The sequence below is a fragment of the Furipterus horrens genome, unplaced genomic scaffold (assembly GCF_987537825.1).
Source record: "Furipterus horrens unplaced genomic scaffold, mFurHor1.1.pri manual_scaffold_5, whole genome shotgun sequence".
Classification (NCBI taxonomy): domain Eukaryota; kingdom Metazoa; phylum Chordata; class Mammalia; order Chiroptera; family Furipteridae; genus Furipterus; species Furipterus horrens.
The window spans coordinates 160,841,937-160,856,824 of record NW_028327175.1 but is presented as its reverse complement, the minus strand read 5'-3'; the positions used below and the strand labels follow the sequence as shown (position 1 = coordinate 160,856,824).

The following is a 14,888-nucleotide window of genomic DNA, read 5'->3' as shown; positions in this document are numbered from 1 at the left end:
AGGAAAGGATGGAATCCAAGTCACTCGGAGCAACAAAACTCACGATCTGACTCCCTGCTCATCCTTTCTTTTTAAAAACATCATGGTGCTCAGAATCTAGAAGGTACTTAATCCAGCTTTAAAATAAAGTGACCAAGATTCAAGATTTTGTCTCAGGTCACAAGAGGTGGCAGGCATGGACATTTCAAACACAAGAAGCCAAACATTCCTGAGCACGTTAAATGCATCCTTTTTTCCAAAGGACTCTTCCATCAACATGCTCCTGCCACGCACGTGCAGGAGCCCAGCGGCCTGGGATCTGTAGCACTTACACACCTCCACTCAGGAACCCCAAAGTCAGCCTCACCTCCACCCAAATACTCCCGATGGTTCAGGGATTCTTTAGTATAAGAGCCACTACATTAGCATGTCCCAGTTGCAGAAATGCTCTCAGCCCTAAGACACAAAGATAACAGGTTCCTTTGCTCTACTGCCTGTCACCTCCATCACAACACCCTGAGACCTGAACAGCTGCCCAGGTAAAAGCAAGGAACCAAACTGAATTCTACATTTGGGGGAAAAGCTAGTGCTTCAACCAATTCATCTTGTTGACAATAGTCAAGATAATCAACTGTCTACTCTGATTAACACTTGGTCCCTTCCCCAGCTCACCTTATGGGTATCAGCGGAAATGCTCGTCACACCTTTCACCCGGAAATCAAATGGTTGCTCCAGGGGGTATCCCGCTTTCTCCATGAAGACGATGAGGAAGCCCCCCAGACAAGCGTCTACATGAAGAGGTATTTTGTATTTGACAGCCAGCTAGTTCCGAAAAGCAAAGACCATGAGAACATTTCACTCACAGCTCTATTACAAAAACGTTGCAAGACATGGGTGGAAACATGGGCTATACCCACAAGGCCGTTTGTGACATTCCTAATAAAAAAGCTCACCCCTCAAATGTGCTTAGCCTTCAAAATAATTCATCTGAAATGTGGTATTTATTTTATATTTAAATATGCAGGGCCTCAAACTCATTGCAAAATCACTCAGGAAATGAGTAGTACTCTGGTGGGGACAAAGGTCCCGCCTTAGTGACTGCCAGGTGCGGAAGGAGGGAGGGCGTGTAACGGAGGAGCACACTGAATACCGCCCTCTAGTAGGCATGCTCCTAAAAGCAGGTTATTTCCTGATCTGAATGAAATGCTAGTCCTACTTCCCGAATATCCGGTTTAAACAAAGCCTTCTTCCTTCCATTTTCCCTCCCCCATAGCAGAAGCTATTAACTTTCAAAGGCTCCAGACAGAGCCATAGGGCTTACCACAGAGCTGATGAGAGCTATTCACCACTATGGTGCTAGAATCTAAACTCAAAGTTGCTTCTGTTTGCCAAGTACCATTATCATGGGATTCTATTTTTAAATGTCAATTTCACTGCCTTGGAGACCACTTTTCTCACACACCTTGGCCACTTCAGGGACAGGATCTATTACACCGTGAGGAAACTGCGGGGTAGAGCAGACGAGCATGGCGGTGTTCCTGGAGATGGCTCTTCTCATTGCCTAGGAGTTTAACGTTGAAAGGAAGATGAGCATCCATATCGCAGTTGCTCTCCTATTCCACTGCCAAGATTAATTCAAGGCTCTTAACAGTTTCCATTCCACTAGTGCCCCCTCCTTCACCTCTCCAACCTAGGAGAAGACCACTGCCCACAAAAAACAAGGCCTGATGGGTCCATTTGGGAAAAACAGTCTGAGTGCACAATATAAAAACAGCAAAATCACTGTGAGGGTAAAAAGAATATTGGGCTAAGAGGCAAAAGAGCTGCCTACTAGCAGTGAGTGAAACCTGGTGTAAGCCACTTCACCCAATCTGTCTCCTCATCTGTCAACTGCAATGCTACTTATAGCCTCTACGACGTCCCTGGGCTGGCATTAAGGCTCAAATCCAATTTCAGTAGCACTCTGATAACTGGAAAGTTCTATACAAATGCAAGGCATAAAATTAATTGTGAAAAGAATATTATTCAGCCTTAAAAAGAAACAAATTCTGCCATTTGTGACCACATGAATGAACCTGAGGACATTATGCTTAACTTAAATAAGCCAGGGACAGAGAGCCAAATTTGCATGATCTCACTTATATGTGGACTCTAAAAGCTGAACTTGTAGAAGCAGAGAGTAGAACAGTGGCTGCCAGGGGTGGGCGGGTGAGGGAACAGCGGGAGGTTGGTCACGGATTACCAAGCTTCAGTTACACAAGGTAAGTTTTAGAGATATAGTATATTACCATGTGAGTACTTAACAAGTTTGTGAATACTGCATTGTGTACTTAAAATTTGCTTAAGAGATCTAGAGGGTAGTCTTACAGGTTCTAACCATAAAAAAAAAAAAAAAGAAAATGTTAACTATTTGACGTGTTGTATATGCTAAAAGTTTGATTGTGTTGATTATTTCTCAATGTATACTTATATCAAAACATTAAGTTGTAACCTTAAATATATACAATTTTTAATTCATCAATTAATTGCCCATTAACGCCTAAATGAAGATGAGAGGGGATAATGCTAGTGCTAATAAATTAGAATAGTTTACTTATGAAAAAAATCATTATTGTTATAATGGCAATGGTACTAATTCATGCCAATCAAAACCACAGTGAGAGTCTTGGGCAAGTTAGTCCATGTTTACTTTACAAACTGAGACGAGAAAGGGAGGGTGCTGAAGCAAAACCCAGGTCTTTAAAGTTAGAGACAAGAGCCTTCTTCCTATTAGAATTCATGAATCTGTGAGATCAGACTGAAGCTGCCATCAATCCCACTGCCAGTGGCAGTTTTTGCAGCTCAGGCTGCTATACCGGAAGGCATTCTGAGCCCACTGGCGCGTGACACTGGAGAAAACCAGGCAATCAGGTCCACTGCCACCTTTCCACAGCCCCAGGCAGACAGTGGCCCTTCAGAACTACTCACCCGAACATCCACCTCCATCATTTTGTTCAGTGGAACCCGCACAATCTTCATCCCAAAATAATGGGCTGCTTTGTCAAATGCAGCATGCGCGCTCTGGGGGGCCACACTAAATGCCGGGGGAGGCAAGAATAATGAAATTCAGACCAAGATGAGGTTCAAGAGAGAGCACAGTTAGCTAATTTAAACCACCCGGAGTAAACTTCTGATTATTTTTCCTCAAAAATTTTAAAGTGTTTATATTTACTTTTTAAGCACAAAATGAGGTCAAATGATAGTCTAGGGAACTTTCTCCCTACTATTTAGGAAATCCTTCTGGCAACAGGAAGAATTTGGAAGTAATCCCACATCAAAGGATCCAAAGCAAAATTAGGGCTGACAGGTAAGAGAACAGGGAATTTGGACCGGATTAACGTAAAGAGGAGCCTTTGAGTGGGAAACGTAGGACTGCTTGGCAGGGATGTTCAAGCAGCAGTCAAGCAGCAGAGCAGAGGGCCCCTCCACCTTTGAAAGACCGTGATCCAGCTAAAATCCCCATTTGCACCTCACACCTGGAAGCATTTCAGATAGTATTGAAAAAGGAAACTGAGCCAGAATTAAGTATTTGCTTTCAGACTGCCCTTAATTGCTCCATTCTTACAATTAACCTGTTCCCTTTATGGGAGAAAAATCTCTACTACTGAGTAACTACCAAGCAAGGTAGATGTATGTTTGAAGAAAGATGGTAGCCTGATTGATTTTCTTCGGCTAAGTATGAATCTTAGCATGAGATCATGTGCAACAAAACCATTAGTCACTGACACTTGTGGGGAAAACGTTAACCCAAAAATGTAGTGCAAATAAGCAGTACAAGGAGAGGATATAGAGAAAAAAATGCAACCAAATATCAAAATTATGTCCATGGGTAGCAAGATGGCTAAATCTCAAAAAGATTAAAATATTTTTCATCACAGAAAACTACCCTCAGGTTGAATTTTTCTTAGGGAGAACCCCACCAAGGCAGCCTGTTATATTTAACTTTCACTGAACTAAAAGAGGGCTTTCCTTAGGCTCCAGATAACTTATAATAAATATCAAGAATTCAAAGCTGTAGTCCTGTCACTCTGTCACTTGTAGAAAAAGGATCTCGTTCTTGCTTGCAGTATATGAGTAGATCATGTGTAAACTAGGGGTGGGGGATTCTGGTGACTGAAGGGATAAGGGTCAAGGACACAGGACAGGAGGAAAGAGGACGAGAATTCCCAGAGCAATAGAAGCAGCAAGGAACAAACTGTCACGGTGTTTCCCACAGCAGCATTTCAAACAGACAAGTCTCTAGGCGGGGGTAGGGAGATAACACAACCACACACACATACATTTCTGGAATTTTGATCCCATTCTCGAAGGCCAGGTCCCGATAAGCTTTGCAGGCCATCAGTATGCTTTCTGTTCCCCCTGAGGTCACCTGTAAAAAAGAAGAAGTGCCATCTGCGGAGGGAAGTTAGGGACAGGTTCAGCATGCACTTCCTACCCTGACCTTGTCTGATGCACAGAGACAAGGTCCTGCATGCCACAGAGCAAACACTGCTATGTCTTCCAGAAGGAAAATTTGGCTTTGTTGGCTAAACCCAAGCTTGACTGGGAGAAGAGTAAAAACTACTAAATAAGAATGAGCAGAAGCTCCTCACTATCTGGACAAATGCACATCTGTCCAGATCTATGCACAATCCATTTCCACATTAATTCCTCCAATTGCAGATAGGATAGGGCATTTTACACCATTCAAAAGCATCAAGATTATTGACTTTGATTTAAATTTTTGATGCCAACTGAAGAATGTTACCATTCTAGTAACCTATGCAATACATCAGAAGACCAAGAAAAGATATTTAAGCATTCCGAAGTGAACTTGTGGTTTTTGACAAGTTTGAAAGAGAAAAGCAGAAAGCTCTACTTAATTTATCTTACCTGAAATCAAAACAGAAATCCTAAAGTTTTCAAATGAAATAAAATGTTTTCCTGAAGGTAGGTTAGCAACTCTGATACAAGCAAATTTCTTTACCAAAGTTGAAACCAAAGGATTTATGCCATTCATCCTATTGTCCTTGGTGGACTACAAACTTGTAAAGGTGGGGATCACTCTGATCATTCCTAGTACCAAGCCTATTAGCAGACACCTAACAGATCCTTGATTAACACTTCTTAGAGCCCTATGTGATTCTCAGTAAACCATGAAATACAGACATGTCTTGCTGACTTGGCTATCTTCTGATAACATATAAGAATAATAATTTTCAAACAGAAAAAAAAAAAAACCATAGCACTGAGCTAGGTGGGTATTTTCTTAAGTTACCATTTCTGAAGATTTATACAATCTTACATAGCTTTTTCATTATAAAGGTGAGAGAACAGAGCTGCTGAGACTAAAAGTGATTTGCCCAATGTCACCGATTAGCATATGTTAATAAGAAGTAAACCTTTCTACATTTTCGTATTTAGTGTAGCTTAAATGTGAGACAGAATGGGAGAGGGTGATTACTGTAATTTCCTAAAATAATATCCACATACAGGACAAAAATAGCATTGGATACAAAATCCCGGTAGTTAGGAGTTATATGTAAGACTGGCTGATAAAAGTTAGTCATTTTGTGATTTAAGAAATCTACATGGAACATGTGACTGTGATTCACAGAGTAATGCATTGACCTTGGGCACAGGACACTGGTTTGTAGGTCTCTGCACTTCAATGCTAGAGAAAACTAAACTGCTTACAGTTGAGGTCAGCTCTGCAAATCAGCAGCATGTTCTATGGTCTAGCATAAAACCTCAGGACATCACATGAGAAGTCAAACCAGCAGTGAAGAAAGTCGGGAAAGGACCAGCAAAGTCAGTCTCCAGGAAGTCCATCTCTTACCACGGCCAAGTAATGACCTAAGCAAAAATATTTCCAAACCCCTAGTTTATTCACTTCACATATCCTATTTTTAGTTCAATAATTAATCAAATCAAGATTATTTGTTAACCAAACAATTTTTGACTGTAAAAGCAGGGATAACTCATTTCCACTTCTAATTCTTATTTCTGATCCCCATATTCTGTGTTTAAATATGCTGCTAGTTTTCCATTTCCCTACTGAACCTGCACCCAAAGAAAAATGAAAATTTAGTTATGAAGTAATAAGGTAGAGGCCTCAATGACTACTTGTTAAGTTAGTTAAGTTTTTAAAAAGATTTTTATTTATTTATTTTGGGGGGGTGGGGGGAGGGAGAAAGAGAGGGAGAAAAACATCACTGTGCCAAGGATACACTGATTGGTTGCCTCTTGCACACCCTCAACCCAGGACTGGGAATTGAACCAGAGACCTTTGGGTTCACAGGTCAGCACTCAATCCACTGAGCCACACCAGCCAGGGCTCAACTTCTTTTAATATTTATAAAAACTTACTCTAACATGTGATATATATCTCAGAAAACAAGAGCAGAACATGACCTATTTGGAAAAATATATTTTAGATTATGTTTGGTCCTAATGGCCCTCATATAAGCCAAGACTGTTTTCCTGGGCAACCTAATTTCTCTTGGTATATGAAGGTTGCTCTTATCCATTCTGAGGCAAATGAAGTTAATGCAAGGAATATAAAAGTGAAGGCTGAAGATCAAAGAACAAGAGGAGTTTAATCCCCCCTTAAATGGGAATGTTACAGAAGGGGGTGTCCAAAAATCCTGAGCTTGTGGCTGGGCGGTGGGGAAAAGGAAGCAGCTTTCAGGACGCCTTCACATGCCTGGGGCTAGTGTCTAGTGTCTTTGTTAGCAAATGGCTTTGATGCTCCCAAGGCCTCAGGAAGATGGGAAGGGTCTTGGACCACCATTGGATGGTATGGAAAAGGCACAGAGCCTGCATGAGGTTCGATGAATGGTCAGAACTGGGGACCATGCTGACTGCGTCACAGGATGCAGTCAGGGATTTAAAAATAAGCGGCAGACATTTTAACTGGGACTGACCATGCAGTTTTGAGGAGGGGACTGACCATGTGGTTTTGAGAAGGGAGAACTCCATGCAGTTTACAAGTAGGTTGAGAATCCACGAGGTTCTGGATTTAAAAGCTGGCGAGCCTCACAACGCAGAAAGGCCTTCCCAATCAGAATTGAATGATTGGCAGCTACTGGTAAAGCTGAACTGCGTCTAGGAAGTAGGGAAACAGTATTTCTAACTTCTAAAACTAGCCTGGTTTGGTAGAGGGAGGCAGAAATATGTGTTTGTGGGTTTGCTTTAAGGAACATAAGACTTAACGGCAGAAATCCGCAAATAGTCTAAACCTATATAACTATTAAATAAACAATTCTTTTTCTTTTCACTAAACTCTGGTATTGTTACAGAAACAGGGGTGTCCAAAAACAAACTCCAGAGTTTGAGGCTAGGGGATGGGGAAAAGGAAGCAGTTTTTAAGATGCCTTTGCATGCCTGGGGCTAGTTGCTAGTGTCTTTGTTATGCAAAATGGCTTCGATACTTCCAAGGCCCAAGAAGATGGGAGGGGTCTTGAACTGTGGGATGGTACGGAAGGAGCCTGCGGAGCCTGCGTAGGGTCCTGTGAATGGTCAGAACTGGTTGCAACACCCACTGCGTCAGAGGACGCAGTCAGGGATATATAAGCAGCTACAGACATTCTCTCTCTCTCTCTCTCTCTCTCTCTCTCTCACTCTTGAGCTCTTCCTCCATGTGGTTTGGAGTAGGGGGCTCTCCAGATTGCTCTTTCTCTCGTGCTCCCTCCATTCGGCTTGGTGAAGGGGCCTTCTCCATGCGGTTTTGAGAAGCTAGGTTCTCCAATCAGATTAAAGAAGCTGATTTCTCCATGCAGTTTTGAGAGGGCTCTCCAGGCTGCTTTAAGAGGCTCTCGTCATGCAGTTTTGAGAAGCAGACGAGATCCAAGCAGTTTGCAAGGAGGCTGAGAATCCAGGCGGTTCTGCATTAAAAGCTGGAGGGCACAACGGTGCAGAAAGGACCTCCAGCTACTGGTAAAGCTGAACTGTGCTTAGGAAGTAGGGAAATGGTGTTTCTTACTTTTCTAAGGCTGGCCTGGTTTGGTAGAGGGAGGCAGAAGTATGTGTTTGTGGGTATTTTAAAGAACATAAGACTCAACAGCAGAAATCTGCAAATAATCTAAATCTATTTAACTGTTAAATAAACAGTTCTTTTTCTTTTCACTAAACTCTAGTACTGAGAGTTGTAATTCCGGCAGTGGGCAATTGGACCCCTAACTAAATGGCCTGTGGGTTCTGTTTCAATCGGAACAGCCCAGAGGTTCTGTTATAGTATTGAGAGTTATAATTCTGGCAGCGGGCAATCGGGCCCCTAACTAAACGGCCAGTGGGTGCTAGGTTTCAATTGGAGCAGCCCAGGGGTTCTGTAACAGGAACAATCTAAAAACAGCCCAGCCCTTAGGTTTTGTCTCCATGTTTCCACCTCTGACCTTTGAACTTTCTTTACCAAGAGTAGCCAGCTCATCAAAAGAGACAGAGATATACAGATAGAGCCAGAGACTGAGGAGAAACTAAAATAATCCCAGAGATAGTTAATTCGTAAAAGTCTAAGTGTTAGAAGAGACAGGGTATCTTAGCCCCTATTTTTCTCCTGATCCCTGAACTATCCACTAAAAAAGATCGTAACGGGAGAGACATGGCTGAATTGTACCTACGCAAACACAAAACACAAACGCCCTAGCCTCAGACTCCTGGAGTTAAGATGAAAGACTAAAACTACTTCACAGATTTTTTCCCTCCCAATACTTATAAGAATAAAGAAAAAAATGTAGTGAAAACATGCAATAACAAAACAAGGAAACAGAGATAATCTCATGCAATAAACTTCAAATACTGGCAATAAAAAAAGAAACAAATTTTCAATCTGTAGCAGAGAGCAAAACACAGTTGCTAATCCCTCTTCCAAGCCCTGAAAATTATCAGGGTGAATCAGCAAAATCCTGACATTAACAACCCCCAAATCTTCAAAGAAGCAAATGGAGGGCGTTTCCTTATCTTCTCTCCTGACATTCAGATCAGTGAGTAATGCACATGGCAGCTAGGGAGAAACAAGCAAAATGTGGTGGGAACTCTGGACTGATTCTTTAAAGTGAAGACTTCAGGAATACAGAATGGGTTAAAGAAATAATCAAAGGCCAAAAGGGTATTATTCTCTTCCAACTAGGCTGAGTGAGTGCTGGTGGGTAACTTTTAACAAACTCTCAGAAGATGAGACCTAGATATATTCTAATACAGGTGGAACAAAGCTTCAGCTGAGCCCTGCCTCAACCAAATACTGTCAGACGGGAAACCACCCACCATGCATCAGAACAAACAGAATGTCTGAGAGCCAAGATGAAAGAAACAGTATGGTAGCAATGCGAGCATACACAAAGAAAAAAACAGCTTACGAAATAAAAGCCCCACTCCAAAGGTAACCACCTACGTAACAGAGGGAAATTCCTCATAACTATTTCTCACAACAGGACAATATCGTAAGAACATGAATTCAAGAAAACAAGAGCTGAAAGGCTGGACACTGAAACAAGATGAGAGAAAACCTTAAAAAACCAAAGTACCAAACAGCATCAGTACAGAACTAATAAATACATAGAAGCAAGAAACAGAATGAACACTGCTGAGAACAAAAAGACTGACTTACAGGAAAGGTTTAAGATAGGTTATGTGAACCCAGATAAATAAGACAGAGACGGAGAGAGCAATGTCCCTCCACACTTGGAGAACTGTGTCTCCCTGACCAGTCAGAGACAAAAGCGTTCAGAGAAGGATGACGGGGATGGTTGGCAATCTGTTTGGGAATCATATTCTCTAATGAACAGCTGAGTAACTTAGGGAAAGCATAGGGAAGAGAAGATTCAGGGTAAAAACGCTTTCAAGTACACAAAGTTCTCTCACATAGGGGGCCGGGGGGACAACTATGGAACTTCTAGTCCCAGCAATTCAGATTATATATCCTGGGCAACTCTCCTACCTGAAACAACTAAAAAAGCCTGATAAAACATTACTTTTTTTTTCTTTACATCTACCACTGACATAAAAGAAATATACTGAAATTGCAAACAAAGCAAAATCAAAAAACCCTTCAAGGTAGGTGAGTAGCAAAGCTGGCTACTCTGAGGGTTGCTGCCAACCCCTAGGGACCTTAAACTCTCACTCTGACTCGTGAACAGGAGATAAATTTAGGGCCTCCCCAAAGTAAGGAGGCTAATGAGAGATGGCTGAAAAATAAAATAAAATAAAATAGAATTATGCCCACAATAAGAGGGGTACAAGAAATAAATCCCACGGGTACAAAAGAGGACATCAAGAAAAACTGCTTTTCTCCACCATGCTTTACGGGTAAAGAAAAATAAGGATCTCTAAAGAATGTGTGACAAGCTAGCTTTTACATGAGTTTGCAGTGTGAATTCACACTACCCATGTAGTGCAAAACTGTAAGCTGGGAATCCGACTAAAATTGGTTCCAGTGTGGCAGCACTTCCCAGCAACTCCCCAGCAACTGGCAGAAGTAATTGCAAACTTTTTCTGGAAGACCTTAACTTCAATCTAGGCCTCAAAGTTAAGTTCCCAGGAAAATGAGTGGTTTACAGTTTAAAAAAAAAAATCACGAGAAGGATACAAAACATGAGTGAAACCAGCAGAAACAGAACGGTAAGGTTCAAGATAATGGAATTGTCAGAATATAAAATAATTATGTGCAATATATTTAAATGAACTATAAACCAAGGAACAATAAAAAACATCCAAGAAAATATTTTTTTAAAGGACCAAACAGAATTCTCAAGAATGAAAAATACAGTAAACAAAATTTAAAAACCCAATGGAAGACACAAGTGTAGATTAGACACAACTGAAGAGGGAGCTCATAAAACCCTTGTACTGACCACACAGCTCCAACAATGATCAGCTCACAGCCAGTCTTTTCATCTACCCCCCACTGCCCCAATCACTGTTGCTGTTGGGAATATCAGTCATTCTAATAGGTACTTACACCTTTACAGGTAGCTTTTTGCTGGCTGCTTTAAACACAAATTAAATGACTTTAGCCCCTCTCACTCTATCCTTCATGTTACTTAACCACTCTTTTGTACTTTCTATCTATTTGTCTCTCCAGATTTTTCTGGTTAATTTTTAAAAAAATCTGTCTTATTCCATAGATTTGACTTAGAAAGCATGTAAATATTTTACATAGTTATAAATAAACCAGGGTTTCTTGGACAAATGGCTGACTCTGGGTCTGGAACAGAAATGTACAAGATGAACATGGAATATTTCATCAAATAAAAATATTCTGTCAAAGAAGGAGGAGGAGGAGAAGAAAGGAAGCTTTCAAAGACTACGTGAGTCATGCAAAAAGACCCAGGAGCCAAAATTAGGACACTCCCATTGGCCAAAAATGGAGCAATTTGGACATCATTTTGAGTAAAATTATAACTAATGTACACGTATATCCCACAATTTATCCACCCTACCTTTGACAGACATTTGAATTGTTTCCAGTTTTTAGCCATCATGAACAATGCTGCTATGAATATCCATCTAACCTGATATACACATGCACTAGTTTTTCTAGGCTATATCCCAAGCTGCAGAATTTCAAGGTCATAAGACATGCACCTTGTTTTCACCTTTACTGGGTAAGGCCAAACTGTTTTATGGTTGTTTAACCTTTGGGCTCTTAACAGCTCATTGTCTGCTGGCACAGGAGAATACCTCCATACTGTAAGTATGTCGTCAGCTCCCTTCTGTGCCACCCCATTCATCAAAGTGCCTTAAGGGAACCTGCTGCTAGATTATGATTGGTTCAGTTTTTAACAGTTATGGAATTCTGGGGGGAAATGAGTGCCAGGAATACCAGTTTTGCTAGCTACTGAATATTTGAACATGTCGTACCATGGTGCCAACATAATAGTGTAAGAAACAAGGAAATAGTGACTCCCAAACCAGCAGAAAATCATTAGTTAACAAAGGACAAATGTAATTAGAGGGTCTCAAGGTCAAATGTAATTAGAGGATCTCTGAGAAGGAAGTTGACAGCATTAGCACATTTACAAGTCACAAAAGGGGCATCCTGAAGGGGGAAAGATAGTCATCACCAGACAAAGGGAAAATGGGAGAAGTAGTTGACAGTATTAGCATATTTATAAATCACAAAAGGGGCATTTATATAATCGCATTAAGAATGCAACTCCGGAGTATTCAGCATGGAGAAATGGGGAAGGAAAGGGAGAGGGAGGGGGGCTTTAGATGAGTTACGGATAAAAGCAGCCAGCTCCCTCTTTCTGGGCACACATTCACCTGGCTGAGGGTGCACCCGGCTCTGCAGACTCGTGAATAAATGCCTCGCTTTGCTGCTCAAGTCCTGTGTCCCGGTTTTTATTGTGAGCGTTTCTCACAATAGTAAAACAACACAGCTTATTGGTAAAAAAACAAAAATGTAACTATTAAATGTTACTGTCTTTGGATGGGTTCTTCAAAAATTAAATTTGCAGATTTTATAATGATTATAAAAGTATCTGATAGCGTTAGCACCTCTAGGATACCATTATAGCACACTGGGTTAAGTCTAACTCTCTACCCTGCATAAGCTCAGATTTCATTTTTTCTAGAGCAGACAATATCAGTTGTAATGACAAATCTAAACAGAAGCTTATCAATCACAGTTTAGGAAAACTAACAAACGTCTACTGAAAAAAATAGTTGAAACATATTATGTCTTTAAATATAAATAATACCTCTTCCTTTATTCCTAAACCAACTAAATGAGATTCGATTTATAGCAAAATGAGAAAGTAAACTCCCAGCTCAAGTAAACTGAGAAAGTATATCCAAAAAACCTGCAAGATGGTTCAACAAAATTATATAAATAAGTGGGTAGGAAGGCAGGTGGGGTGGTGGATGAAAGAAATGAAGGAAGGAAAAGAAAGGAGCAGAGAGCAGATAGGGCAAATATTATTTCATGATTGTAGGGTGCTCTTTATTCTAGTTACTTATGTAGGTTTACAGTTTTTCAAAGTAAAAAATTGAAGAGAAAAAATATCTAGAAGACCATATGCCAAAATGTTGACACTCTATGAATTACAAAACTACAAGCAGTATTTTTAAATTGCTGTTAAGCTGGATCTTTCTACAATAATCACACATAGCTTGCATAATGAAAAAAGTAAAATTTTAAAATAAATTCTTCTATATTAAGCTAAAAAAGATTACTGTATGACGCTTGCATATACTTACACACCCACAGGAATCTGGGCCCCCATTGAACAGAGAACAAGCTATCCTCACGATCTCGGCCTCTATCTTCCGGAGCCCTGGGAAGATATCTGGGTGCAGTGGATTACTCCATGCAAAATCTCCATAGGCCTGCAAAGAAATGCAAGGAGATATGAAGACAATTACACTGTACGGGGCAAAGAATCACACACTAAACAAGTTTCTTGGTGTCAGGCACAACATTAGAAAGTGGAAAAACGGTAAGATATGTTCCCCCACCTAAAGATCAAAATACAGTGGAGGAGACAGACATGCAAATAGACCACTTTACAGTGTGGTGGGAGAGGAAGTATAAATGTGGTTAAAAGCAGACTAAAACACTAACTAAGCAGACTCAGTTTGAAGGTTTAGCTTTGCCAGTCACTACTAGCCGTGTAACTTCTCATATGTTAAAAGGGATAATTAAGGTACTGATCTGATAGCGCTCTAGTGATATGCAAATAACATAACGCCTGCAAAGCACTTAAGTATCTGGCACAAAGCAGCTATTGTCCAAGTGTAATCCTAGATGTGTGTGCATGAAGGTAAGGGACCTTAAAGAGGCAATAATGAACACTGAGTGGTCTGGAGGTGTCTGTTAAGTGGAACCTTGAGAGATAAATAGGAACTCATCCTTTAGAACAGGTGGAGGGAAGGAGAGAAAGGAAAAAAACATAACAGCAAGGTGTACTCTGTAAAAAGAAAAGGCAGCAGTTAGCATTTAAGTGGGAAAGTAAAGGAGTGGCAGTAAAACTAGGTGGGAGCTGGCTCCTGAAGACTTGTATTTTCTGCCTTATAAGCAGCTTGTATTTTATCTTGTACATGATAGGAAGCCACTGAAGGATTTTTAAACACAGAAATAAGATTGGAGAATTATGTCAAGATATAGCTTCAAAACCTATAACATTTAGGAAGGTATAAGTCGTCTCATGAGTATAATAATCAAACACATAGACTTAGAAGCCATCAGTCAATGCCAATTTTATGTGGCAAAGTGGGATTTCAAAAATAAATCTGACTAGAAATGGGAGATGCTAAAGGCAACAAAAAATGAGAATTATTGAGTGAAACCACTGCTCATTCCCAGATCGCCTGATTTGAGAGTCAGGAAGTATAGGAAATCATGGCCAAGTTTCTATCCCTGTCTCTTCTTATCAAACAAAATATGTCTTATTATTAATAATCTCAAATGCTGGGACTACCCTGGTAACCCACCTTCTATGCAGGGTGTCAGTAAAGCTGGGAAACATAAGTAATATTTTACTTTATTACAGATTGAAGATGTCTTTGACAATCTTATACATATTCACCTGTTTGGGTGAAGAGAAAGTTTCTAAACATTTTTATTTTTAAAAAATTTCCTTAAGTAATTTTTTACATTCCAATTTAAAGAGACAAAAATGAGGTAACATAAACTGGCATAGACCACACACAGTCCCTTCGAGTACTGGGCATTCACCTTCACCAGGAACTCGGTGAGCTTCTCCTCCCCGTTGTACACTGCCCCAGAGGCTCTCCCTTCTTGCCACGAGACGTCTGCAGAGAAAGTTAAGACCACTGGGTCACTAAGCAGAAACTTTGGGGAAGACAGGTAAGGTTCTAAAAAGAAGAAATGCAAAGAATCCCCTCTGAGTACAAAAGAAAAAAAAAAGTTTTGAGTGGAAATCCAAAGGTGT

At 40.5% G+C, this 14,888-nt stretch overlaps 1 protein-coding gene across 1 annotated transcript in view; it reads right to left on the bottom strand.

The window, feature by feature from the left end:
* Nucleotides 1-14,888, bottom strand: part of SGPL1 (sphingosine-1-phosphate lyase 1) — a 53,630-nt gene that overhangs the window by 6,253 nt on the left and 32,489 nt on the right. Inside the window, exons 6-11 of the mRNA XM_090278150.1 lie at nucleotides 14,672-14,748; nucleotides 13,195-13,323; nucleotides 4,299-4,387; nucleotides 2,947-3,052; nucleotides 1,442-1,540; nucleotides 652-801 (exon numbers count right to left, since the gene is read on the bottom strand). Coding sequence (XP_090134276.1) covers nucleotides 652-801; nucleotides 1,442-1,540; nucleotides 2,947-3,052; nucleotides 4,299-4,387; nucleotides 13,195-13,323; nucleotides 14,672-14,748 — 650 coding nt within the window. The remainder of the gene's footprint in view (nucleotides 1-651; nucleotides 802-1,441; nucleotides 1,541-2,946; nucleotides 3,053-4,298; nucleotides 4,388-13,194; nucleotides 13,324-14,671; nucleotides 14,749-14,888) is intronic.